General features: G+C 39.1%; 1 protein-coding gene across 1 annotated transcript in view; it reads left to right on the plus strand.

Annotated features, from left to right (window-relative positions):
• The window catches only part of LOC126469853 (venom acid phosphatase Acph-1-like), a 260,503-nt gene that overhangs the window by 231,415 nt on the left and 1,137 nt on the right, over positions 1 to 27,951 (plus strand). Inside the window, exons 5-6 of the mRNA XM_050097157.1 lie at positions 908 to 1,031; positions 21,042 to 21,259. Coding sequence (XP_049953114.1) covers positions 908 to 1,031; positions 21,042 to 21,259 — 342 coding nt within the window. The remainder of the gene's footprint in view (positions 1 to 907; positions 1,032 to 21,041; positions 21,260 to 27,951) is intronic.

Here is a 27,951-nt window from a genome sequence, read left to right on the forward strand (position 1 = left end):
TCTGTCATCTGCTGCTCTGTTTGCTCACTATGCTTTTCGTCCACTTCTGTGCGGAAGATGTATCAGTCCGGTCTGATCTCAAGTTCAAGCATGTTCATAATTTCCATAATGCCTGTTAAGTTGTCCTGATGTTACATGCTGTCACACTGGCCACAATGTCAATAATTTTTTTCACATATCATCTTCATGAATCTGCATGTAATGGAGTTTCTGTTTCTGGTGAACTTAAGATGAACATTACAATAAAGTAGATACCCCAGAGAACATTTCAAGCAAAAAAATTGATTTTTTGAAATTTTTAAAGAGGGCTATCCCTTTAAAATGTTATATGATGTCTCTAGTGAAATTGAATTTGCCACAGAATGTCCATTCACATTATCTCTATCACACTGAATCTACACCTACATACATACTCCGCAAGCCATTTCATAGTGTGTGGTGGAGGGTACCTTGTACCAATATTAGTCTTTTTCTTTACTGTTTCACTCACAAACTGAGTGAGGGGAAAAATACTATACATTGGCTGCAGTAGAATTTTTCAGTAATCCAATGCCAGTTCTCTAAATTTTCTCAATAGTGTTCCATGTAAGAAATATCACCTTCCCTCCTGGGTTTCCTACTTGAGTTCATGAAGTATCCGTAATACTCATGTGTTGATCGAATCAGGTAAGCTCTTATAACATGCATTTATTTACACAATGCTAGGGTACATACCCATTGTTTTCACAAACAGTTTTTTTTTTTTTTTTTTTTTTTTTTTTTTTTTTTTTTTTTTTTTTTTTTTGTGGAAAGGTCTACTTTGCATTATTCACTTTAATATCACTGCATTTTTGAAATGGGTAACATTGTGAGTTTAGCCAATATTTTAATAATATTTCAGTGACTGCTTTATTGTTATTAATTTCAGGAAGAATTTTCATTACAATTACCAGAATGGACAAAAGAATATTATCCTCACAAGATGGTCCCTATAACAGCATACAGTTTCACCCTCAATGGCTACAACAGAGTTTTACAGAAACTCAGAGCAGGTAAGATTTATTTTTATCTACTTTCATACACACACACACACACACACACACACACACACACACACACACACACACACACACACATGATCACCACAGTCTCTGGCAGCTGGCTTCAGTTGCACTACTGGCTTCAGCTGCCAGAGACTGTGGTCATGTGTGTGTGTGTGTGTGTGTGTGTGTGTGTGTGTGTGTGTGTGGTCTATTTTTGACAAAGGCCTTGTTGGATAAAAGCTTATTCTGTGACAGTCTTTTCGTTGTGCCTGTCTGCAACTCCGCAGCTCCGCTATATGGTGAATAGCAACTATCCTCTTCATAATATTGTTACATTTCATCCTGGATTTTCCATTGTTTGATTTAGTAAATCATGCTTCATATAAATGAAGTCCAATGTCTCCCAAACTTTTGAACATGCTGAATGTCCATTTCACTTTCTGTTAACATGAAACACAACTCTCAGATAAGAAGGTAATGATGGGCCATAAATAGTGCAATCTAATCCAGCAGAGAAAATAATCCTTTTCATAATATTGTTACATTCCATCCTGGATTTCCCATTGTTTGATTTAGTAAATCATGCTTCATATAAATGAAGTCCAATGTCTCCCAAACTTTTGAACATGCTGAAAGTCCATTTCACTTTCTGTTAACATGAAACACAACTCTCAGATAAGAAGGTAATGATGGGCCATAAATAGTGCAATCTAATCCAGCAGAGAAAATAAACAGACAGTAAAGAATCACAGCACTTAGGAGGAGGTGTGCAACATAAATGAAAGTTGGTAGCATGTTTCTATGTCTGAAAAATGATGTCTGTTCAAATTTCGCACCAGTTGCGTGTGGTGCCAGTAGTGCAACTGTGAGGATGCAAATCGGGTTTGCTTTCAATACATGCTGTAACTGTTGTGAACATTAATTACATTTGAGACTGAGTTTATGTTAGTCAACTTGTGTTTGAAGTGACAAAGACACCGTTATCAACGCCACACTGAGTTTGAATGAGGTCATGTAATAGGGCTATGACAAGTTGGATGTTCCTTCTGTGATACTGCAAAAAGACTTGGCAAGAATGTAGCCACTGTACAGGACTGCTGGCGGTGGTGGTCATGGTCACAAGAAGACCAGGCTCCACATGGCCATATGGCATTACCAAGAGGGAAGACCACCATGTACAATGTATAGCTCTGCCACATCTTACTGCATCTGCAGCAGCAATTTGAGCAAAATTTGACACCACAATGACACAACGAGCTGTTACAAATCAGTTACTTCGAGGACAGCTCCAAGCCAGACACCCTGCAGCATGCATTCCACTGACACCGAACCACCACCATTTTTGATTTCAGTGGTGTCAATTGGGAGCTCATTGGAAGGCAGAATGAAGGTCTGTTGTGTTTTCTGATTAAAGCTGGTTCTGCCTCAGTGCCAATTATGGCCATGTAGGTTAAGAGGAGGCCAGTTGAGGACCTGCACCCATCCTGTCTGCATGCTAGACACACTAGACATAACCTGGAGTTATGATCTGGGTTGCGATTTTGTATGACAGCAGGAGCACTCTTATGGTTATCCCACACACCCTGACTGCAAAATTGTATGTCAATCTGGTGATTTGACTTCTTGTGCTGCCATTCACAAGCAGCATTTCAGGGGGGAGCATTTTCCAGCAGGATAAAGCTTGCAAATATACCACTGTTGTGACCCAATATGTTCTACAGTGTGTCGACATATTGCCTTGGTCTTGCCCAATCTACAGATCTGTCTCCAATCGAGAACATATGGGACATCATAAGATGACAACTCCAGTGTCATTCACAAACAGCATCAACCATCCCCCTGTATGAACTGACCAACTGCAACATGCATGGAACTTCATTCCATAAACTGAAATCCAGCAACGGTACAACACAATGCATGCTTGCATTCAACATTCTGGCTGTTCAAATGGTTCAAATGGCTCTGAGCACTATGGGACTTAACAGCTATGGTCATCAGTCCCCTAGAACTTAGAACTACTTAAACCTAACTAACCTAAGGACAGCACACAACACCCAGTCATCACGAGGCAGAGAAAATCCCTGACCCCGCCGGGAATCGAACCCGGGAACCCGGGCGTGGGAAGCGAGAACGCTACCGCACGACCACAAGCTGCGGACTTCTGGCTGTTACACTGGTTACTAATGAAGTAGCATTTCACATTTCAATGGCTTATGTGGCACTTAAATTAACCTGTGATGACCTTGTGATCATGTACGTACATCTCCCCCCCCCCCCCCCCCCCCCCCCCACACACACACACACACACACACAATGATTTGGAATCAAACCTTCTCTGTCTGACTCATCATTACTTGTTTTACACCGCTGGACATATCTGTGATGAATGCAATTCTTAAATACTTATCAGTACTTAAAGATTTGTGTCAAAGAATAATGTAAAATTCATGATGCCATAAAAAACATCAAGACACACACACTATGCAGAAGAAATACAAAATTCTGAGAACAAAGCAAAGGCAATTTGTAACATCTTAGGCAAACTGAAGAAACTGCAAAAAGGTGGGGAGTTAAGATGGGACCTGGATAAACTGACTAAACCAGAGGTTGTACAGAGTTTCAGGGAGAGCATAAAGGAACAATTGACAGGAATGGAGGAAAGAAATACAATAGAAGAAGAATGGGTAGCTTTGAGGGATGAAGTAGTGAAGGCAGCAGAGGATCAAGTAGGTAGAAAGACGAGGGCTAGCAGAAATCCTTGGGTAACAGAAGAAATATTGAATATAATTGATGAAAGGAGAAAATATAAAAATGCAGTAAATGAAGCAGGCAAAAAGGAATACAAACGTCTCAAAAATGAGATTGATAGGAAGTGCAAAATGTGCTAAGCAGGGATGGCTAGAGGACAAATGTAAGGATGTAGAGGCTTATCTCATTAGGGGTAAGATAGATACTGCCTACAGGAAAATTAAAGAGACCTTTGAGAAAAGAGAACCACTTGTATGAATATCAAGAGCTCACAGGAAAACCCAGTTCTTAGCAAAGAAGGGAAAGCAGAGAGGTGGAAGGAGTATATAGAGGGTCTATACAAGGGCGATGTACTGGAGGACAATATTATGGAAATGGAAGAGGATGTAGATGAAGGTGAAATGGGAGATATGATACTGCGTGAAGAGTTTGACAGAGCACTGAAAGACCTAAGTTGAAACAAGGTCCCGGGAGTAGACAACATTCCATTACAGCTACTGACAGCCTTGGGAGAGCCACTCCTGACAAAACTCTACCATCTGGTGAGCAAGATGTATGAGACAGGCGAAATACCCTCAGACTTCAAGAAGAATATAATAATTCCAACCCCGAAGAAAGCAGGTGTTGACAGACGTGAAAATTACTGAACTAACATGAATTCTTTACAGATGAATGGAAAAAACTGGTAGAAGCCAACCTCAGGGAAGATCAGTATGGATTCCATAGAAATATTGGAACACGTGAGGCAATCAATACTGACCCTACGACTTATCTTTGAAGATAGATTAAGGAAAGGCAAACCTACATTTCTAGCATTTGTAGACTTACAGAAAGCTTTTGACAATGTTGATGGAATGCACTCTTTCAAATTCTGAAGGTGGCAGGGGTAAAATACAGGGAGCAAAAGGCTATTTACAATTTATACAGAAATCAGATGGCAGTGATAAGAGTCGAGGGACATAAAAGGGAAGCAGTGGTTGGGAAGGGAGTGAGACAGGGTTGTAGCCTATCCCCAATGTTATTGGTTGGTTGTTTTGGGGAAGGAGACCAGAAAGCGAGGTCATCGGTCTCATCGGATTAGGGAAGGACGGGGAAGGAAGTCGACCGTGCCCTTTGAAAGGAACCATCCCGGCATTTGCCTGGAGCGATTTAGGGAAATCACGGAAAACCTAAATCAGGATGGCCGGACGCAGGATTTAACCGTCGTCTTCCCGAATGCGAGCCCAATGTTATTCAATCTGTATATTGAGCAAGCAGTAAAGGAAACAAAAGAAAAATTTGGAGTAGGAATTAAAATCCATGGAGAAGAAATAAAAACTTTGAGGTTCGCCGATGACATTGTAATTCTGTTAGAGACAGCAAAGGACTTGGAAGAGCAGTTGAACGGAATGGACAGTGTCTTGAAAGGAGGATATAAGATGAACATCAACAAAAGCAAAATGAGGATAATGGAATGTAGTCGAATTAAGTCGGGTGATGCTGAGGGAATTAGATTAGGAAATGAGACACTTAAAGTAGTAAAGGAGTTTTGCTATTTGGGGAACAAAATAACTGATGATGGTCGAAGTAGAGAGGATATAAAATGTAGACTGGCAATGGCAAGGAAAGTGTTTCTGAAGAAGAGAAATTTGTTAACATTGAGTATAGATTTAAGGGTCCGGAAGTCGTTTCTGAAAGTATTTGTATGGAGTGTTGCCATGTATGGAAGTGAAACATGGACGATAAATCGTTTGGACAAGAAGTGAATAGAAGATTTCAAAATGTGGTGCTACAGAAGAAGGCTGAAGATTAGATGGGTAGATCACATAACTAATGAGGAGGTATTGGTTGGTTGGTTGGTGTGGGGAAGGAGACCAGACAGCGAGGTCATCGGTCTCATCGGATTAGGGAAGGACGGGGAAGGAAGTCGGCCGTGCCCTTTGAAAGGAACCATCCCGGCATTTGCCTGGAGCGATTTAGGGAAATCACGGAAAACCTAAATCAGGATGGCCGGACGCGGGATTGAACCGTCGTCCTCCCGAATGCGAGTCCAGTGTCTAACCACTGCGCCACCTCGCTCGGTTGAGGAGGTATTGAATAGACTTGGGGAGAAGAGGAGTTTGTGGCACAACTTGACTAGAAGAAGGGATTGGTTGGTAGGACAAGGTCTAAGGCATCAAGAGATCACCAATTTAGTATTGGAGGGCAGTGTGGAGGGTAAAAATCATAGAGGGAGACCAAGAGATGAATACACTAAGCAGATTCAGAAGGATGTAGGTTGCAGTAGGTACTGGGAGATGAAGAAGCTTGCACAGGAAAGAGTAGCATGGAGAGCGGCATCAAACCAGTCTCTGGACTGAAGACCACAACAACAACAACAACAACAGGCATAAAATTAATGAACTCAGTAATGCAAATAGTATTCGATTAGCTGATAACAGTAGCTGAAAGAAAAATGATGACAGTGTCTGCTACATTCAATCAGTTCTTCTTAACAGTAGAGAAAACATGGGGCAAAAATGGATCATCAAAACAGGTGTATTATATTTCCTTAGGCAGGCATTGTATTCTCCATCAGCAGGTTCAAACTGTTAGAAGTCACAAAAATTATTAAGGCACTGAAAGACAGTAACTCCTCTGACTGTGATGATATTTCACACAAAGTACTGAACCTTGTGCTCACTTGACAGTTCTTGTCATGAATTACCTTTGCAATTAGTTAATACATTAAGGTTTATTTCCTGAAAGATGTAAATATGCAGTTAAATGGGAATAACCAGGCTATCTCTAATTGTAGAGCCAAAACTCAACTCGGTGTACTCCCAAAATTTTTATGGAGGTTTTTTAACCTAGAATATTGCATCACTTTTCTGATTAACAACTGTTCAATTCAGCTGCCACACAAAATGTGATCTCAAAAATTTAGTTCTGGTAAAACTGAATAAGAAAAAAATACCCTGTTGACATTTTCCATTACCATGACATAACCTTTGATTGTGAAGAGCACAAAATTTTACAACTTAAATTAAAATGGTATAGTATTAAAAGCATCTCTTTGTATGGATGAGCCAATATCTTAAAAATGGAAAACAGAGGGCTACATTTCTAGTAACCCTGCTAAAAATGCAAATGAGAGATATGAATGTACTGACAGACTGTAAGTAATATCATCTACCTCTGGAAAGGGTTCCTGATTTTCAGTAGTGGGCAAATATAAGGCTGCCTGGCAGTGGACTCTCTCAGTTGCTGTTATTTGACTTGGCCTCTACAACTGAACTACCACTGCCGCTGATGTTTTCCTTGCTTCAACTGATGAGCATGTGGGTTCCACCATAGCCCAGTTTAATCAAACTTTGCTTAACACTATACTTATTATACATGTGCACAGTAGAACAGTAGTGCTTGGACTTATATCACTTTCAGTTGGGAAATACTGCACATTGATTCCTGTCTAGAACTATAGTTTATATTAATTTCCACCAAGAACTATTATTCTTTGACTTTCTGAACTAATAGACAATTTTAATCTGCTGAAATATTCTTGGCCCTAAAGTGCGGATTACAACAACTTTAATAAATGATATCACAGGAAATGAATTAAATTCAGAGTGAGGTAAACATTAAATATGATGTTCCACATGATTCAGTATGTGGGCCACACCACTTCCTTTGATCTACATAAATATATTGACAAAGATACTGGATCACTTAAAAAAAACTGTAGTATCTGGTGAACATACAAGTTAACTAGTAAAGGACCCAAACACATCTGTTCAGAACACAGTGGAGAGATTAATGGAACAGGCATAAACTGGTTCACAGCAAACAGCGTAATTGTTAATCATACAGGAACTCATATTATGCAATTACAGCAAATATTTCTTCAAATAACGTATGGAAATGCAGCCAGGTGATGTCAACAACTACCAATATTTCAACAGGAGCACATCCTACCATTTTCAAGTCAAAACTGCAGAAAGTAAGCACTGTGCAAGGGAATTTAAAACCTCGGTTTTCAGATAATTTGAGAAAGATAACACTGACACACATTGTAAACATTAGCGCCATCACAACCAGAGATGACCGCTGTCAGAAATTATTGATAGTGAAATTCGTAATCAATAGGTGAGGTAGCATAAACTCTGTTCCTCTGTTTTTTGACAAGGGAGAGAGCAGGATTCCATGCAGAATTTAAACAAAAACTACCATCACTATTTATAAGGTTACTTGCTAATTTAATTTCAACATCTTCCTTAATAGCACTACCCCAGTAGCTGGAAGGGCATGCCAGAATCTCCATGTTGTTAGTTGCTTATGCTCAGTACACCAGTCCCTGACAGTCCATATAGTCTGACCAATATATATCATGCCACAACTATAAGGAATACAGGAGACATCCACATTACACAAACCAAGATCATTCTTTACAGAGCCTAAAAGGATTCTGATCTTAGACAGTGGTTGAAAAACACACTTTACATCATATTTCCACAAAGTACAATCAACCCTGTATGAAATGCTCCCTGTGTAAGGCAAAAAGGCTGTAGACTGTGAAGCCAACTCAGTATTTTCATCACTCAGCAGGTGCACAGTTGGTTGATAGTGCAACACATGCCTGATCTTTCACTATAACCATTCTGCATTCTGATCAAAGGTGACTTCAAGATGGACTAACTCAGCTGAAAAACTAACAGGGTTTGAAATGATGAGTTTCCTGTGGACCAAGTAAACAAGCACCCCTTCATGTTGAGTTGGATGGAGACAGCTATCAGCGTGCAAATACAGATCAGTGTGAATAGGCTTCTTATAAATGGCATGTCCCAACATACCATCACCCTTCCTACCGACAAACACATCAAGAAAGGGAAGACAGCCATCCTTTTGCATCTCCATCATGAAACAAATACAAGTTGTTCAAATTCTCACTGCCAAGTGGTCAAACAATGAAAGTATAATCTACATATCTGAAAAAAAAAGAAAACACGCAGGTTTCAAAGCCACCAACTCCAAGGCATGTTCCTTAAAATCTTCCATAAATAAATTGGCAATAATAAGTGACAATGGACTTCCCATCACAACTCCATCTGTCTACTCATAGTACTGGTCATTGAATAAAAGGTAAGTGGAAGTCAACACATGTCAAAGTAGGTTCATTAATTCAGCACCAAACATAATCTTAATTAACTGCAACAAATCAGACAGAGTAAGACAGGTGAAGAGAGAGACCACATCAAAACTTACTAGAATATTGGAATCATTCAAACACATTCCCTCAAATTGACATAAGAAATCTGCCAAGTTCTTCATGTGGTGACCACACCTACCTACTACATGGTTCATCAGAGTCGCAAGCAATATGTCAGGGCACAATGTTACTCACAACTGGATGAAGAGGAACCCCTTCCTTGTGGACCTTAGGGAGGCCATATAACCTAGAGGGAACAGCACAATAAGAATTAAGACTCTTAATAGTCTACTGCAATAAGGAATTTTTCTTCAGGAGGCTGTAAGTCTTTCTCTCAACACTTTTTGTGGGGTGAGCACCAATCCTGCAATATGCTGAATCAGACAGTAAATGCTGCATCTTTTGAACATAATCCTGCTTGCCCAAAACAATGGTATCATTGCCCTTGTCCACAGACAAAGTAACAATACCCAGATAAACTCTAAGTGAACGAGAAGCAGCCCCCTCAGCTGGTGTGATATCACTTTTGGGTGAAGTGCCCTGATCTACATACGACATACATGCCTCCTAGCCTCCTCTGCAACACGAGGAGGTAGTTTAAAAACAGCAGTACTAATAAAATCAACCACCGACAAATGTTTGGGAGTTGGTGCAAAGTTTAAACCTTTCCCTAGCATGGATAAAGCCTCACAATCAAAAGCTATATCACACAATGTTGGGATATAGTATTAGACTCCAAGCCACATAAACATCCAAACTTCGCCAAATGTCAGGCAGTTACAGAAAGAAATGCCCAGTCAGACTGTGACCATTAAGCACCATCCAGCCAATCCCAAGAAAAAGCTGAAAGTTTGGAAGCAGTCATTAACTGAAGTTGAAACAATTCCTTGGGAACAAAATACAATTGTCGATGAGTGTAACGGAGCCATTCATGAACAAGGGCTAGGCCAGCACGTTGCTTCATGTGCCAATCACCAATGTGCATTAAGAATATTGGGTAAAATTGATAACCAAACATATTGCAGAAGCCTCATTACTAATCTTCAGATTCTTATACTCCTGTGCCAATACATTTGCTTCCTAATGGTAAAATATCACTGAATTTAGAATGAAGTGTAAAAGTCACAACCACAATACTGAAAATGAAAATAATATTCATATAAACTGTGTATCCATGTCTAGGGTCCAGAATAGTGTTTTATATTCTGGTGCAAAAGTCTATAATTGGTTTCCAGCAGCCATCAAATAAGAAACTAGAAATCTGAATAAATAGAGTTACGAAACTGAACAGATTCATCTTGATGGATACAAGCTAATGTTATACTATTTTACAACCATTAAGAAGGAAAGGAGAGTGGCTATATATGCAAAAATGGAGTTAAGTCCCAGGCCTTTCAGGTTAACAATTATTGTGCTCAACAGCTTTTTGAATCCTGTTCCATAATAGTGGATTTGGAAACGTACGAGACTGTAGGACTGACAGTTTAAAGGCCATCAGCAGTAAATGCCATATACTTCATAAAACAGCTAGAAAGTGTTAATAAGGTTATGCGCACTTAGCTAGAGAATCATTCTTTGTAGTTGAAACAATAGTCAACTATTTATCTGACCATGATGATCAAATATGAAAAATAATCTTTATTGACCAGTCAGACACTTATAGAAGAAAAATAGTGTGCTTTAAGATCATAAACATCGGCTCCATCACAGTGTTCAGATTGACTTATTGATCCATTTTCATCTACAGCCGCACAATGTGCAAGAGACATTTGGATTTTTTTTTGTTAATATTAACAGTTTTACATATAATATACCTTTGTACATAATAACACACATTAATATATCAATTAATGATGGATACTTAAATAAATGTTTTTACACTATATACAGAGAGATAAAATACAAATGTTCTTCTGAATGAGACTAAATTGGGAAAACACACAAAAATTTAGTTTTGTAGGTATTCATTTACTGTGTATAAGCAGTGATCAACCAAGTAAGACTTCAGTTTAGATTTGAAGTGACCAATGTTTTGTATGTGTATGTGTATGTGTTTAATGGTATCTGGTAAGGCATTGTATAGTTGGATAAGGCTGTTTTGAAATAACTTTGTGTTGGCACTTTGAACATGTACATCTAATTTTTGTCTTGTATCATAGGTGTGTATTGTGTGATTTTGAGTGATGAGTGGTCTTTTTGTATGTAAGTTTTGCTTTAAATACAACAAAGATGAGGTGACTTACCGAACGAAAGCGCTGGCAGGTCGATAGACACACAAACAAACACAAACAAACACAAACATACACACAAAATTCAAGCTTTCGCAACAAACTGTTGCCTCATCAGGAAAGAGGGAAGGAGAGGGGAAGACGAAAGGAAGTGGGTTTTAAGGGAGAGGGTAAGGAGTCATTCCAATCCCGGGAGCGGAAAGACTTACCTTAGGGGGAAAAAAAAAAAAAAATATATGTCTGCTTGTGTCTGTATATGTGTGGATGGATATGTGTGTGTGTGAACCCGTCCTTTTTTCCCTCTAAGGTAAGTCTTTCCGCTCCCGGGATTGGAATGACTCCTTACCCTCTCCCTTAAAACCCACATCCTTTCGTCTTTCCCTCTCCTTCCCTCTTTCCTGATGAGGCAACAGTTTGTTGCGAAAGCTTGAATTTTGTGTGTATGTTTGTGTTTGTTTGTGTGTCTGTCGACCTGCCAGCACTTTCATTTGGTAAGTCACATCATCTTTGTTTTTAGATATATTTTTCCTACGTGGAATGTTTCCCTCTATTACAGTCATATATATATGGTCTACATGATTTGCGATTATCTACCCCTTCCATTATTCTTATAATTTTTTTTGACTTTTTAATGTTTTGATGGCATCTCCAGAATTTCCCCAGAACATAATCCCATACCAGAGGCGAGAGTGTACAACTGCATAATATAGACACTGAAGGGTGTTGTAGCTGGTACAATTTTTTAATGTACACAGCACAAAACAAGAAGTACTTAATTTTTTGTTCATTTGCTCAATATGTACTTTCCATTTCAAGTTGTCTTGTAGATGAAGTCCAAGAAATTTGGTATGGGCTGTTTTGGCAATTGTCTGTCCGTATAGCTCTAGATTGGGTGATATCAAATTTTTTGTTTGTGCTGTGTGTAATACATCCATAGCTACAGTTTTTCAGTGTTTATTATTAAGTAATTGTCATCAAAGTAACATGTTAGCCTGTCAGTGGCTTCTTTTATGTTTTTTACAAGAGATTCTTCTGAGTTTCCTGTAATTAGAACACTTGTATCATCAGCAAATTGTAATATTTTACTGCTGTCATTGCTTATGTTTAGGTCATTTACATGGAGTAAGAACAGAACAGGACCCATTACTGATCCTTGTGGCACTCCATATTTAACAGTCAGTAGCTTGGAATTGTATTTCCTAATGGCATTGTCCCTTTCTTGATCTATTTCCACATATTGTTCCCTGTTCTTAAGATAAGAGCTGAGCCAATTGTTAGCTGTTCCCCTAATGCCAAGATTTTCTAGCTTGTGTAGCAATTTGTCATGATTTATGGTGTCAAATGCCTTTGACAAATCTAAAAATATGCCCATGGTAAGTTTTTTGTTGTCTAATGCTATCAGTGCCTCTAATAGAAAGGAGTGAACTGCAGATTCGGTTGAGTGGTTTGCTCTAAATCCACATTGAGATTCTGACAGAATGCCATTTACCTCTTAAGAAGTCTGTTAGCCTCTTATTGAAAAGCCTTTCTAATATTTTTGAGAAAAGAGAGAAGTGCCAGTGGTCTGTAGTTGGAAATATCATCTTTGTTTCCTTTCTTGTGTAATGGCTTTACTTTTGCTATTTTCAAACATGAAGGAAAAGTTCCTGTAGCAAAAGATAGGTTACATAGGTGGGTTAAGGTCTCAGTAATCAAGTCCCCACACTTCTTTATAATGAAATCAGGTATATCATCTACACCTGCAGAGTGTTTCATTTTGAGACTTTTTATTGTAACCTGTACTTCTTCTACATTTGTTGGGTACAGAAACATTGATCTACTTGAGACTTTTTTCCCTGTTTCTGTATGCTGTTTTCTATTAGAAGTCTGTTGTAGTAGTTTCTCTGTTACATTTAGAAAATAGTTATTAAACATATTAGCTACTTCCTGTGGGTTATTAATGTTTTCCAAGCCAGCCTTTAATACTATATTATTAACTCTACTTTTGAAAGATTTGGTTTCTTTTTTTACAACTTGCCAGATTGCTTTGGTGCTGTTTGAAGCATCTTCTATGTATTTGTCATTGTCTCATTTCTTTGTCTCCTTTATTATTTTATTTAAGATAGATTTATATTTTTTAAAGTAACTATCAAACTCCTGAGTTGTGTTTTAGCTTCTTGCAATATTGTGAAGGTACCATTTTCTAGCACAAGATTTCCTTATACCACTAGTCAGAGAGAAATTAAAGGAACAATGATGAGGAGAAATTTTTATAACAGAAAAACAGATAGTGTTGACAGAAAATGTAACTCTTTCTTAAACATATTCCTACAGTACTTTGTGTCATTTTCCCCTGAAACAAATGAAAGTCACAACTGAACTGTGGCAAGGATAAGGGGTAGATAATTCCTGGGATTAAAGTATTTTGTAATTCAGAGAAAAAAACAGTAGCCAAGATACTGAACTCAATTATCACAAGTATTGTGAAATCCTCTAATCTGTCATTAAAAAAGTGAAACTCATATACTATGCTGAAAAACTAAAACAGGTGAAGAATAAAGCAAAACGTTTTGGATCATTATTAAACAAGAAACAAACAAAATAGTGATCCAAATGTAATTATGTGGCCAGAAAATAACTCTGGGAAAAAATGGTAACACTTTCAAGTCATTGGAGACCAAATCCAGTGACAGCTTCTTCACAGAGACAGCAAACATGGCACTTAGTATTAAATAATCAAATACTGATGCATTAGATTTACTTGTGTAGACACTGCATACACCTCCAATAGACATTAGTTTCAAAACTACTACTTCTAAGGAGATTACAGAATTCACCAGGTTACTAAAAACTAGTAATTCTGGCGGCTATAATGGTATTTTGTGCAGAATGAAATCTTGGTGATTTTATAGGATATGAGATTACCCTTAAGCTGTCTTTGTAATCAGTCAATGCCTCGTGACATACTTCCTGACAGACTTAAATATGCTGTGCTTACACATATCTACATTTATTTATTTCTCATATGGCATACATCATAGACTCTCTCTTTCTCTCAAGAGCCAAAGAAACTGGTACACCTGCCTGATATTGTGTAGGGCCCCTGTTAGCATGCAGAAGTGCCGTAACATGACATGGCCTGGAATCAACTAATGGAGGGAATTGACACCATGAATCCTGCAGTCCTGTCCATAAATCCATAAGAGTATGAGGAGATGGAGATCTCTTCTGAACAGCACGTTGCAAGGCATCCGAGACATGCTCAATAATGTTCATGTCCGGGGAGTTTGGTGGCCAGCGGAAGTGTTTAAACTCAGAAGTGTGTCCCTGGAGCCACTTTGTAGCAATTCTGGACATGTGGGGTGTCACATTGTCCTGCCGGAATTGCCCAAGTCTGTCGGAATGCACAATGGACATGAATAGATGCTTACATACCTGTCACCTGTCAGAGTCATATCTAGACATATCGGGGTCCCATATCAAACCAACTGCACACACTCCACACCATTACAGAGCCTCCACCAGCTTGAACAGTCCCCTGCTGACATACAGGGTCCATGGATTCATGAGGTTATCTCTATACCCATACATGTCCATCCACTCTATACAATTTGAAATGAGACTCGTCTGACCAGGAAACATGTTTCCAGTCATCAACAGTCCAATGTCGGTAAAGTTTTGTGTTATGCAGTCATCAAGGGCACACAAGTAGGCTCTTTGCTCCGATAGCCCATATCAATTATATTTCGTTGAATGGTTCATACGTTGACACTTGTTGATGGCCCAGCATTGAAATCTACAGCAATTTGTGAAAGGGTTGCACTTCTGTCATGCTGAACAATTCTCTTCAGTTGTCATTGCACCCATTCTTGCAGGATCTTTTTCTGGCTGTAGCAACATTGGAGATTTGGTGTTTTACCAGATTCCTGATATTCACGGTACACTCTTGAAATAGTAGTACGGGGAAATCCCCACTTCATAACCATCTCGGAGATAGACATTTTTCATCTATGTGTTGGGTTGTTTGCTTTTCAGCTCCACAGTCACATTTTGGAAATTGTGTTTTTACAATTTATGGGGGGGGGGGGGGGGGGGGGGGGGGGGTATCGAACCTTCTGCCATGGCCAGTGTGTATTTGGTTTAATGCTGCCCACACTTTGCGTGATTAGTTGAAACCAGGAGGCTTCTATATGATTGTGAAACTTCAACATTGTGGTGGGTAGTGGGCAGTGCTCTTTGCAGTGTTGTTCCCAGACATTGTGAATGTTGAAGTTTGAGTGCAGTAGTGGTACTGAGTCAAAGAGGACAGCCATAAAGTAGGGGCAATTTTATTGTGCTGCTGATAATCCGCATACTGTCATTTGGTACATCAATCTTGTTCATATGTGAGCTATTAACCCATTCAGGAACACAGAATTCCACCATCCAACAGATAAGCCCATCTCTTGATGTATGAAGTGTATTTGCTGTGGAGCCCCCAAGAGCTGCCGCACAGTTTATGGATGTTATTCCTTGTCCTCATTTGACCTGTGATCTTTGCCAGATGCCCCTTGTAAGAAAAGTGTCCTATCCACTCCTAGGTATTTAGGGTAGTTGTTATGGTTGAGTCACTTCCCTCTGAAGTTGCAATTAAGCTCTCTTCTTGCTGAGCAGTCACAAATGTGGAAGCACGATACGTCATTCTTAGCTGCGTTCAGTGCTGTCTTCATTTGTGAAAGTAGTCTCTCAGCATCTATAAGTCAGAGCTCAAGGTGTCTTCTGCAGCCTCAAATGATTTGTGCTATGCAGCTATAGCCCAGTCACGTGTGTAGTCAAACTCATCTTCAACCTGCAATGTGCATTAGTGTTGCGTATCTCACCCATTGCAACAATAACTTTAAAAAAATTGTGGTACAAATGGCTGTTGGCCTCTCCCAGGAACAATTTCCAAATCACCAGTTAATTCAAACTTCCGAACCATGTTCTTCAACCCCACTACATGGAAAGAGGACCTCTCTTTATTTCTTTAGTGCGTAGATACTTATGAACAGCAGCAGCACTATTGCTGTTGTTTTGATAACAAAATTTTATGAGTAAAGTCCTGCTCACTTTGTCCAGAGCCATGTTGACTGCCTTCAACTGTAATGCATATTGATGCTTGTGTTTTAACCCCATGTCTCCATACCAGTACCCACCCCAAATGCCAATTCATGACACTAACATTACTAACAATGCAAATCCTGCACCACACAGTCTGAACATCATTCCTATAAAGTTGGGTACCCATATGGTTAATAGTTTTCCATCTACACTGGTTGAAGTATCGGAAGTTTAAGTATAACCACCCTGTGCTACTTTTAGTGTCTCATTTCCTAATCTAATTGCTGGCCACTGTGGCCTAGCAGTTCTAGGCGCTTCAGTCTGGAACCGCGCAACTGCTAAAGTCGCAGGTCCGAATCCTGCTTCGGGCATGGATGTGTGTGATGTCCTTAGATTAGTTATGTTTAAGTAGTTCTAAGTTCTAGGGGACTGATGACCTCAGATGTTAAGTCCCATAGTACTCAGAGCCATTTGAACCTAATCTAATTGCCTCAGCATTGCCTGATTTAATTCAACTACATTCCGTTAGCTTTGCTTTGCTTTCGTTGATGTTAATCTTATATCCTCCTTTCAAGATACTGTTTATTCCATACAACTGCTCTTCCAAGTTCTTTGCTGTCTCTGACAGAATTACAATGCCACTGGCAAACCTCACCGTTTTTATTTCTTCTTCCTGCACTTTAATCCCTTCTTCAAATTTTTCTTTGGTTTCCTTTATCGCTTGCTCAGTGCTCTGATTGAATAACATCTGGAATAGGTTACACTGTTTCACTCTCTTCTCAACTGCTGCTCCCCTTTCCTGCCCCTCAACTTTTATAACTGCCATCTGGTTTCTGTACAAGTGGTTTATAACCTTTTCCTCCCAGTATTTGACCCTGCTACTCTCAGAATTTCAAGAAGATTCCATCATCATTTAACCACACAGTAGATTTGCATCCCCTTGGGAAAAATAATGGCTGTAGTTTCCACTTGATTTCTTCCATTCGCAGTACCAGCACAGCAAGGTCACGTATGTTCGTGCAGAGACAGCCAAGTTAGGATGGAGGTGGGATGTGGATGCCCGGGTGTGCTAGGAAATTTCTCAAAATGAGAAACATAACAAGAACTTCAGTGGAAATTTCTCAAAATGAGAAACATAACAAGAACTTCAGTGCCACATTTGCTCCAAGCCATATTACAAAGAAATACAGCAAAAGGCATGTGCTGTGGTGTTATGGGGCTGCCGCAGCCATTCTGAGGGCGTGATGTCCTAAAATAGGAGCCAGCATACCATCTAGTTGGGAGGAGAGGTGGTAGGTGAGAACAACTGTGTGTCCTGAATGCCTCTAGCTGGCCTGCTCCAGGTCCCTCATATGACGATTTCCAGCTTTCCTATTGGCTGGCAGTGTGGTGCCTGAAGATGTCCTACTGTCAGCAATGGCTTGAAATAGTGTCCCCTGTCCGCAGTACCCACAGTTGGACCATTACTCACGTAAACCAGCCATGGACCAAGGCACACCAAGTAACATCTGGTATGACACACCCAGGTCCAGCTACTGCCTAGCCATAGAACACAGTACTGAAGTCACAAAATATAAGGTGATAAAATTTTGAAAGAAAAATTCCCAAATTCTTGGGTTTTCTTCTCAGTCTGGGTGCTCACCAAGTACAGTTTGAAGTTACAAAGCCAGGTCACCCAATCATCAAGACTGATGCTCCTGCAACTACTAAAAAGGTTGCTGCCCCTCTTCAGCAACCACACATTTGGTTGGCATATCAACAGATACCCTTCCATTGTGGTTGCAAAAACGGTATGGCTATCAGTATTGCTGAGGCATGCAAGCCACCCCACCATGGCAAGGTATGTGTGTGCGGGGTGGAGGGGGAGTGGGAGTGGGGGAGGGAAGTATTTACTTAGATTTTATGTGATGATGACATTGTTCTTGTTGCAGTTCCCATCTACCAAGGCAAGGCACAAGCAAACCACTTATAATTACACACCTATACACTCATTCCAATATTTTGAAATGTGTTAGAGAAAGTGGCCTATGACAGAATACTGACTCATTTAACTGAGCAGAGCTTGTTAATGGCCTCTTAGTTTGGGTTTTGCAAGGGATTACCCGCAGTGAAAGAGCAACACAATACCTCATAAATGAATTACTAGCAGTGCTGAACAAGAAAATTCTGCCTCATTTAACTAAGCAAAACTTGTTAACTGCCTCTTAGTTTGGCTTTTGCTAGGGGGTGTCTACTGCAAAAACCATACAATACCTAGCAGCACTAAACAAGAGCATTTATCCTGTTGGTATATTCTGTAACCTGAAGTATTATGGCATTAATGGCATCCGTCCTGGTCTCATTAACAGATTTTGTTCCCAGCATGAAACAAACACTAGAATGGGGAACACAATAGGAGTGTCACAAGAATTGGTGCTGGGCTAACTCTTGTTTCTGATCTGCATAAATGATGTTCAGATTACTTCAATGAGATATTTAAAAACTCTAATATTTGCTGATAACACAAGCATATGAATCAATGATATAAACTCAGTCATAGCAGAAATAACTCATATGATAGCAGGTCGTGCTTACAAGTGGTTCACAGCTCACAGTCAAGTCTAAATGTCACAAAGGATCATATTATGCCATTTCACACTATCAAAATGCTTGTTAGTACCAGAAGTAGACACTAATGACCATACACATTGGGTAAAATTCCTTAGGATCCAGCTAGATAACAAGTTAAAATAGAGTCATCACATAAATAAACTAATCAAGAAACTCAGTTCAGGTTGATCAGAAAGACTTCTTGGGTTATCAACCAAGTCATTCTCTGGCAATGTTTCGACAAGTTTCCTATTCATCATCTTCATACATTGTCTGAAAGTGACGAGTAGGAAACTTGTTGAAATGTTGTCACAGAATGACACCTTGACTCGCCTGATAACCCAAGAAGACTTCATCACTGAAATGCATAGAGAAAGCCTTCATTTCCATGTATCAGTTCATTTTTAAGCCAATAGAAGCATCTCTCACTGTGTTGACACAAAGACAAGTGTGTTGGCTTATATCACATTTTTTAGTCACTGCTGTTTAATGGAATTATCTTCTGGGACAGGCACCTAAAGTAAGTATAGTGTTCATTCAGCAGAAATGAACAATAAGAATGTTGTACAAAGTAAACAACCATACATGTTGCAGAAGCCTTTTTAAGGATATTGGAACTGAAGGGGTCAGTGGAAGGAAGTGCTGTTTATTAAGGACTAGTCTGATCACATAATCTGTTGTGTTTTCAAGTACACCACAAGCTGGAAGCAAGTAATTCCTTGTGTACCATTAGAAAATGTTCTTCACTACATAAATTGCATCATATTATTATATTTATGTGGTCCTCCTTGATTTGATCAAACATATAACATACAGTAATGCAAAATGTGCTCTGGTGGGATAGCACTTTCTTCTACTGACCCCCCTTCTATTCTTACACTTCTTTCCCAATACTTATAATCTTGCATGGCTTTTGTTGCTAATAATAAAAATTGGTTTTAGGTGAACAGTAATTTACACAGTCACAATAAAAGATATAAAAATAATTTTCATACAGACTTTGCCTCCTTGTCTAGGGCTCACAATGGAGTCATGCATTCCAGTGGAAAGATATTTAAAAACCTCCTATCTAACATAAAGAAAGAAACTGGGAAACCCTACCAATTCAAAAGAAAATTAAAAAATACATCACTGGCCACTCTATCTACAAATTATGTGAATATCTAGATTCAAGTATTGAAACTGTTAGCTATATAGCAAGTAGCAGCGTTTGTTTTAAAGCTGCGCAACAAGTTGCAATGTACCGTAAATAGAACTCAGTATTTACAAATGTAAGAAAATATTTTCTTTGAAAAATACCACTGTAATCAAGCAAATACTAAGCTGATAATAACAGATAAACACCACCTGTATAGTAAAACTGAGGAGGCAGCAGATTCTTTTCAAAAGCAACAGTTTTTTACTAATTTACTCAATTAAATTTACATGACATACGCATGAATAACATGAAGCAGTATAGTGATAGTTTATTGTTAATACAGCATACAGATAAGTTTTCATGATTTCCTTGTCTTTTGTAAATGTATACATTGACTCATCCCACATCCCTGAGGATGGTTCTTCTTGATGGGATCTACAAAATATGATGAATGAATAAAGTCCATATTTCTAGAGGCTCACCTTTATGGTGAAATGTACAGAACACAGTGTGTGAATGAATGAATGAATGAAGGAAGGAATTATACAGTTAATAAAGAGCATCTGTTGCAGTCCAGGTGAAAGTCACTAAAAAAGTGTTCACCATGCTTCAGGAAGAAAGGGAATGAAGAGCTCATCCAGCCTTTAATGTATCATAAATTAGTTCAAAATCCTTTCCCAGACATTACATCCTCTAAGCATAGTTTTTACCATAGTTTTTACCATTGTAATGAACAGCAACAGGTGCCCAGGATTTTGGGTTCACAGTGTAGGGACACATTATACTAAATTGTTTGCATATAAGTATTCCTTGTAATATTCCATGCATATACTCCCAAGTCATCAGCACAGTCATTTCATGTCATACATAGTTCCTAGCAATTGTACAACTAGAAGTACATGGAAGTAGGTAAATTTTCACAAAATTCTTCCACATAACAATTTTTAAAAATTGAAGGAAGTGAACAAATTCACTGATTTTTATGAGTTCAAAAAATGGAATTTTCTTCAGTTGTACATGATTCAGATGCTTTGCAGTGGCTGCATATGTATTCAACCAACAATTTTTCAGAAATTCTTCTTCTTCTTCTTCAGGTCCACTATTAAGAAAAATAGTCAATGACATGAAAGGAAAAGCCGATGGGACTTTAAGACCATCACAAAGAAAATTTTATATGTATGCTGGGCATGACTCAACTATATCAAATTTACTCCTTGCACTGAAAGTATGGGATGAACAAATCCCTGCATATGGTGCACTAATTATGATAGAACTACATCAAGACAAAACGAGTGGAGAGCACAGTGTCCAGGTGAGCACATGTGAAATTTATATTTTCTCACTTTGCCCTCTTATGTGACCTGAAGTGAAGTCTGTAATTTGCTAATTTCATATTAAAAACACACTGTAGAAAGTTGTCAAACCTGTAGTTACAACACTGAAGATGGCAAAATTTTATAAAAGGGAGCACTGCAAGGGCTGTTTGATGTCAGGAGGGCTATACAGAAACAAAAAGAACAGCAAGTAACCACATATACGAAGAACAAATTGGGACTGATGAACTCCTAAATAAAGAGGGTATATGGAGGCAAATGATATAATGCTGGTAAAATGACCAGAATAATTTAAGTAGTAGAGGAAACACTGCAGCACAGCATTGAGATGTATAGTGACATAAGCTTATTCTCATCAGAATAATGTACATAACAGTAACAGGTTGTTGGTAATTATATTTAGTGAGTATTCACTATTGAGTTTGACTGTTTTACAATTTTCATTGAATTTAGCATACAACTATTGAACTCAGTTATTTCATAGAAGGTGCAGCTCATAATATTAGCAAAAGTTGAACTCAGTTATTTCATAGAATGTGCAGCTCATAGTAGTAGCAAAAACTCAATACTGTATTCTTTACAAACATTTGTGGTTTCCGAAGATTGAAGGTGCATTTCTCTTATACTCATTTTGACTAATACTGGTAAAAGATAAAGTTTTCTATAGCATCAGGCATTCTTAGTGACAAGCTTCATAATTAGAATGTTGAACTATTTTTTAATCTGTGGCAATATTTTACTGACCTATCCATTTATTAGGGAATTTTCCAGGTTCTCAAATAGGTGCACCAGCAACATTTCGAGTTTTGGCACAGTTACGGTATACCTGATAACTGGCCAGGGCATATGAGTGCCACTTACTGTGTGCAGTGTTCCATTGCTGCTTATGTGCAGAAGGTCAGTATTGAATGGGGTGTCCTTACATGGCAAAACAGGATGGACAAGCCCATGTATATTCAATTTAACTGAAGTGCATTAAGTGCGGTAGCTATTCTAAATATGTGATTTTCAAAATGGTACACATGCCAATGCAAGATCATCCACATGTACAGCACCCTCAGAAAAAAAACATGCAGTGGCCTTAGATGCTCATAGCATGATGATGCTCAAGATGAGTACACTGGGATGTTCCACAAAATTGAATTGGCATGATTGTATAACATGTTCCAGGGGCTTGCCACAGATGGTGGGAATCGATCTTTAGTTTAAACTGCAACTGTCCTTGGACAGGACACTATTTCCCTCTTCATACGTCTACACATGGTGGAAAAGTCAGCAAATTCCTGAGGCACATGTTGTCTTTTTGTGAGGGGCATATATACAGAAAAGCTTCTCAGAACTAATGACAGACAGTCTGATGTGGGAAGCGTGACACATAAGTTTCTGCTACATCTCTAACCAGGGTAATTGCTCTGCTGATTGAAAATATTGGTCCACTTAAGATAACAAACTTGGTGCACTTAAGATAACAAACTTGGTGCTTTGTTTCAGCCCACTGTTGACATTGCCTGTAGGGCTATTAAATGTTTATTCACTACTGAAATGATCTTCACAGCCATAAAGTCATGCAACAGGTGATATTCAGCTTCTGATCCACTATAGCTGGCCTCCAATCCAGCCATTTGTAATGTCATGCACATGTGTATACTGCACCATTCCACCTCCTGTAACTCTAGATGCCAAATGGACACAAAATGTAGTCAGAACCTCTATGCTCATGACCACTGCCCCCACAGACTGTTCAGGAACACTGAGCCTAACTGTCCACTGGGCCTATACCTGTCGATCACACTGTCGGCCAAATATGGCCAATCACTGAAGCTTGTATACTACAACCAAATAATGCCCAACACATGGTCATCACCAGGCAACTGAATTACTTCATTAGAATATGGACAGAAAGTTTTACTTTCTAGAAAATGCATACCTCATGGGGGTGAAGAATGCTTCGCAAATACATTTTCCCAAATATGATGTCAAAGTAACAGTAAATGGTTCTTGGAAGAAATAAGACTTATTAAATTGTTTGAGGTGCATAGATAGCATGCACTTGAGGATAAAGAGTCTATGAAATTCAAGTGGCATGTTTAGAAATTATAAATATTCCCAACCCTTCCTCCCACAAATCATCTTACCAGTTGTACCTGGTTTAGATTACAGGTTTCTAACTGTACACATAGGGGCAAATGGAAAAGTGACTGAGGGTTGTGTTTTTTCATGTTCTAGACTTTCTATGAAATTTCAAGAGGGAGTTATGAGAGCAGCAAATCATTAGATGATACCAAGAACAAATAGTGTTGTGCCTTACATTCTCTTGGGTTAGGAAGGCTATCCAATAAAGACTTATTCGGTGAGACCCTCCCCAATGTCAAAACTTGGTTAAGTTCCAATGACTTTTAACAAGTATTTTTCTAAGTCTCAATGAGTGGTAGAATTTCCATTTTGAATAGTGGAGATCGTTGCAAAGAAGCAATGAAACTGAAAAACCTATTGATCTTGATGTAATAGTCAAATTTATAGGCCCATTACAAAACATTGTTATTTAGAATGAGAAATATGAAGTGGCTACATTCACTTGCCAGCTAACACTATCAATAAAAAGATATGCCTCTGACAGCAAAAACTGTAATGTCAATGCAACATATCCCATTCAAGAGAAATTTATGATGTCCTTTAGCACAGATGAACTGCAGGAATGACGCCATATTTTTGGTTTGAGTACTTTATAGATTACTAGGTATAAAGCATGGATGTGCAGTTGACAATGTATTTTTCAACACTGTATTTAGCTACAGTTACCACAATTTCTTTCATTTCTAGATGTACACTTTGTCAGGTTTGTATTACCTTTTTGTTGTGAAACTGTTACATATTCAATACATATAATCACACAGTATTATGTTTTTTACTTATAAATTGAGACACAAGCAGCACCAAATGCCTGCTTGAACTAACTATGTCTGACCAATCTCATTTCACTGGAATGCACCCTTCAGTTGGTCATGTGCAGTAAACACTTACCAATGCCTTTACATATCTTGGGATTAATTGGCTGTACTTGGCCATTTTCAGCTGATCAGTTGGTCAGGTAAATATGCTTCCAGTGGACAATCAGCTGAAGAGGTCTTGTATCCAGTGAAATTTTTTTAAGTGCTTTATCTGAAAACTACCTTGAGCAGTTAAACAGAGAACCGAATCGTGGTGATAACATATTAGACCTTCTGGTGACAAACAGACCCAAACTATTTGAAACAGTTAACGCAGAACAGGGAATCAGTGATCATAAAGCGGTTACTGCATCGATGATTTCAGTCGTAAATAGAAATATTAAAAAAGGTAGGAAGATTTTTCTGTTTAGCAAAAGTGACAAAAAGCAGATTTCAGAGTACCTGATGGCTCAGCATGAAAGTTTTGTCTCAAGTACAGATAGTGTTGAGGATCAGTGGACAAAGTTCAAAACCATCGTACAATATGCGTTAGATGAGTATGTGCCAAGCAAGATCGTAAGAGATGGAAAAGAGCCACCGTGGTACAACAACCGAGATAGAAAACTGCTGCGGAAGCAAAGGGAACTTCACAGCAAACATAAACATAGCCAAAGCCTTGCAGACAAACAAAAATTACGCGAAGCGAAATGTAGTGTGAGGAGGGCTATGCGAGAGGCGTTCAATGAATTCGAAAGTAAAGTTCTACGTACTGACTTAGCAGAAAATCCTAAGACATTTTGGTCTTATGTCAAAGCGGTAGGTGGATCAAAACAAAATGTCCAGACACTCCGTGACCAAAATGGTACTGAAACGGAGGATGACAGACTAAAGGACGAAATACTAAATGTCTTTTTCCAGAGCTGTTTCACCGAGAAAGACTGCACTGTAGTTCCTTCTCTAGATTGTCATACAGATGACACAATGGTAGATATCGAAATAGACGACAGAGGGATAGAGAATCAATTAAAATCGATCAAAAGAGGAAAGACCGCTGGACCTGATGGGATACCAGTTTGATTTTACACAGAGTACGCGAAGGAACTTGCCCCCCTTCTTGCAGCGGTGTACCGTAGGTCTCTAGAAGAGCATAGCGTTCCAAAGGATTGGAAAAGGGCACAGGTCATCCCTGTTTTCAAGAAGGGACGTCGAACAGATGTGCAGAACTATAGACTTATATCCCTAACGTCGATCAGTTGTAGAATTTTGGATACGTATCATGTTCGAGTATAATGACTTTTCTGGAGACTAGAAATCTACTCTGTAGGAATCAGCATGGGTTTCAAAAAAGACGGTCGTGTGAAACCCAGCTCGTTCTATTCGTCCACGAGACTCAGGGAGCCATAGACACGGGTTCCCAGGTAGATGCCGTGTTTCTTGACTTCCGCAAGGCGTTCGATACAGTTCCCCACAGTCGTTTAATGAACAAAGTAAGAGCATATGGACTATCAGACCAATTGTGTGATTGGATTGAAGAGTTCCTAGGTAACAGAACACAGCATTTCATTCTCAATGGAGAGAAGCCTTCTGAAGTAAGAGTGATTTCAGGTGTGCCGCAGGGGAGTGTCATAGGACCGTTGCTATTCACAATATACATAAATGACCTTGTGGATGACATCGGAAGTTCACTGAGGCTTTTTGCAGATGATGCTGTGGTGTATCGAGAGGTTGTAACAATGGAAAATTGTATTGAATTGCAGGAGGATCTGCAGCGAATTGACACATGGTGCAGGGAATGGCAATTGAATCTCAATGTAGACAAGTGTAAAGTGCTGCGAATACATAGAAAGATAGTTCCCTTATCATTTAGCTACAAAATAGCAGATCAGCAACTGGAAGCAGTTAATTCCATAAATAATCTGGGAGTACGCATTAGGAGTGATTTAAAATGGAATGACGATATAAAGTTGATCGTCGCTAAAGCAGATGCCAGACTGAGATTCATTGGAAGAATTCTAAGGAAATGCAATCCGAAAACAAAGGAAGTAGGTTACAGTACGATTGTTCACCCACTGCTTGAATACTGCTCAACAGTGTGGGATCTGTACTAGATAGGGTTGATAGAAGAGATAGAGAAGATCCAACGGAGAGCAACGCACTTCGTTACAGGATCATTTAGTAATTGCAAAAGCGTTACGGAGATGATAGATAAACTCCAGTGGAAGACTCTGCAGGAGAGACGCTCAGTAGCTCGGTACGGGCTTTTGTTAAAGTTTCAAGAACATACCTTCACCGAAGAGTCAAGCAGTATATTGCTCCCTCCTACGTATGTCTCGCGAAGAGACCATGAGACCATGACTATGACTATATCAGAGAGATTAGAGCCCACACAGAAGCATACCGACAATTCTTCTTTCCATGAACAATACGAGACTGGAATAGAAGGGAGAACTGATAGAGGTACTCAGGGTACCCTCCGCCACACACCGTCAGGTGGCTTGCGGAATATGGATGTAGATGTAGATGTATAGCACATTTTTCTGTTCTGTCACAGCAAAATTTAATCTGCACAGTACTGCTATGATGCAATGATTTCTATGAATCTATAATATTCCTTAACTTATGCCCATGATTGTACATGTTTTACATAATGTCTTGTTTGTAATCAACAGCAGTTTTATGTATAATGAGTTGTCAAATGAAAACGAGAGAGATGAGAAAAAATGTAAGTAATCAGTTCATTACTTCAAAATTAATCACCATAACTGCTAATACATCTATCACATTGTGAGACAAGATGGTCAGTACTTTCACGGAAAAATGTTTGCACTTCTCCATGGAACCATGATTGTACTCAGGCATGCACCTCTTCATCAGAAGCAAACTGACAGCCAAAAGTGTCTTTCTTCGGGGTTCCAAAGATATGGAAATCATAAGGGAAGAGATCAGGACTGAATGCAGGATGTGTAACAGCTTTCCAGCAAAACTTCTGCAATGCAGTAGAAACAACCTTGGCAATGTGTGGGCTGGTGGGTACATGGGTTGCCAAGGTTGTTTCGACAACGCTGCAGAAGTTTTGCTGGAAAGCTCCTACACATGCTCCAAAAAGTACGATCTCTCCTCATGCAGTGTCCACATCTTTGGAGCATTGAAGAAAGGCATTTGTGAACATCGATTTGTTTCGGATGAAGAGGTGCACACAAGGGTACAATCATGTCTCCGTAGCCAACTGCAAACATTTTTTTCCATGAAGGCACTGACTGTCTAGTATCACAGTGGGATAAATGTGTTAACAGTTATGGTGATTACTTTTGAGATAATAAATAGTTTACCTACTTTTTTTCCTATCTGTCTCATTTTCATTTGGCTGCCACCTGTCATCATCATCATCAGTTATCTGCTATATTAGCAGGTCCTTTGCCTCTCCATTTTCTGTGATCCATTGCTTCCTTCTTAAGGCTGCTGTGTGTTGTACCATCCATCATGTCATCCAGTATCTGGAATCTCTTCCTTCCTCGCTTCGTTTTCCCTTCTACATAACCTTCTGAAACTGTTTTTATCAGTCCGTCCTTCTTTTTTAATACATACCCAATCCAATTTCTTTTTCTTCTCTTTATTACATCTAGTAACTGTCTTTTATCTCCCACTCTTCTCAGTACCTCTTCATTTTTTACTCTATCCATCCAACTTATTCTTTCCATCTTTCGCCATGTACAGATCTCAAAAGCCTCCAGCCTTTCTCTGTC

This window comes from Schistocerca serialis, chromosome 3 (assembly GCF_023864345.2).
Source record: "Schistocerca serialis cubense isolate TAMUIC-IGC-003099 chromosome 3, iqSchSeri2.2, whole genome shotgun sequence".
Taxonomy (NCBI): domain Eukaryota; kingdom Metazoa; phylum Arthropoda; class Insecta; order Orthoptera; family Acrididae; genus Schistocerca; species Schistocerca serialis.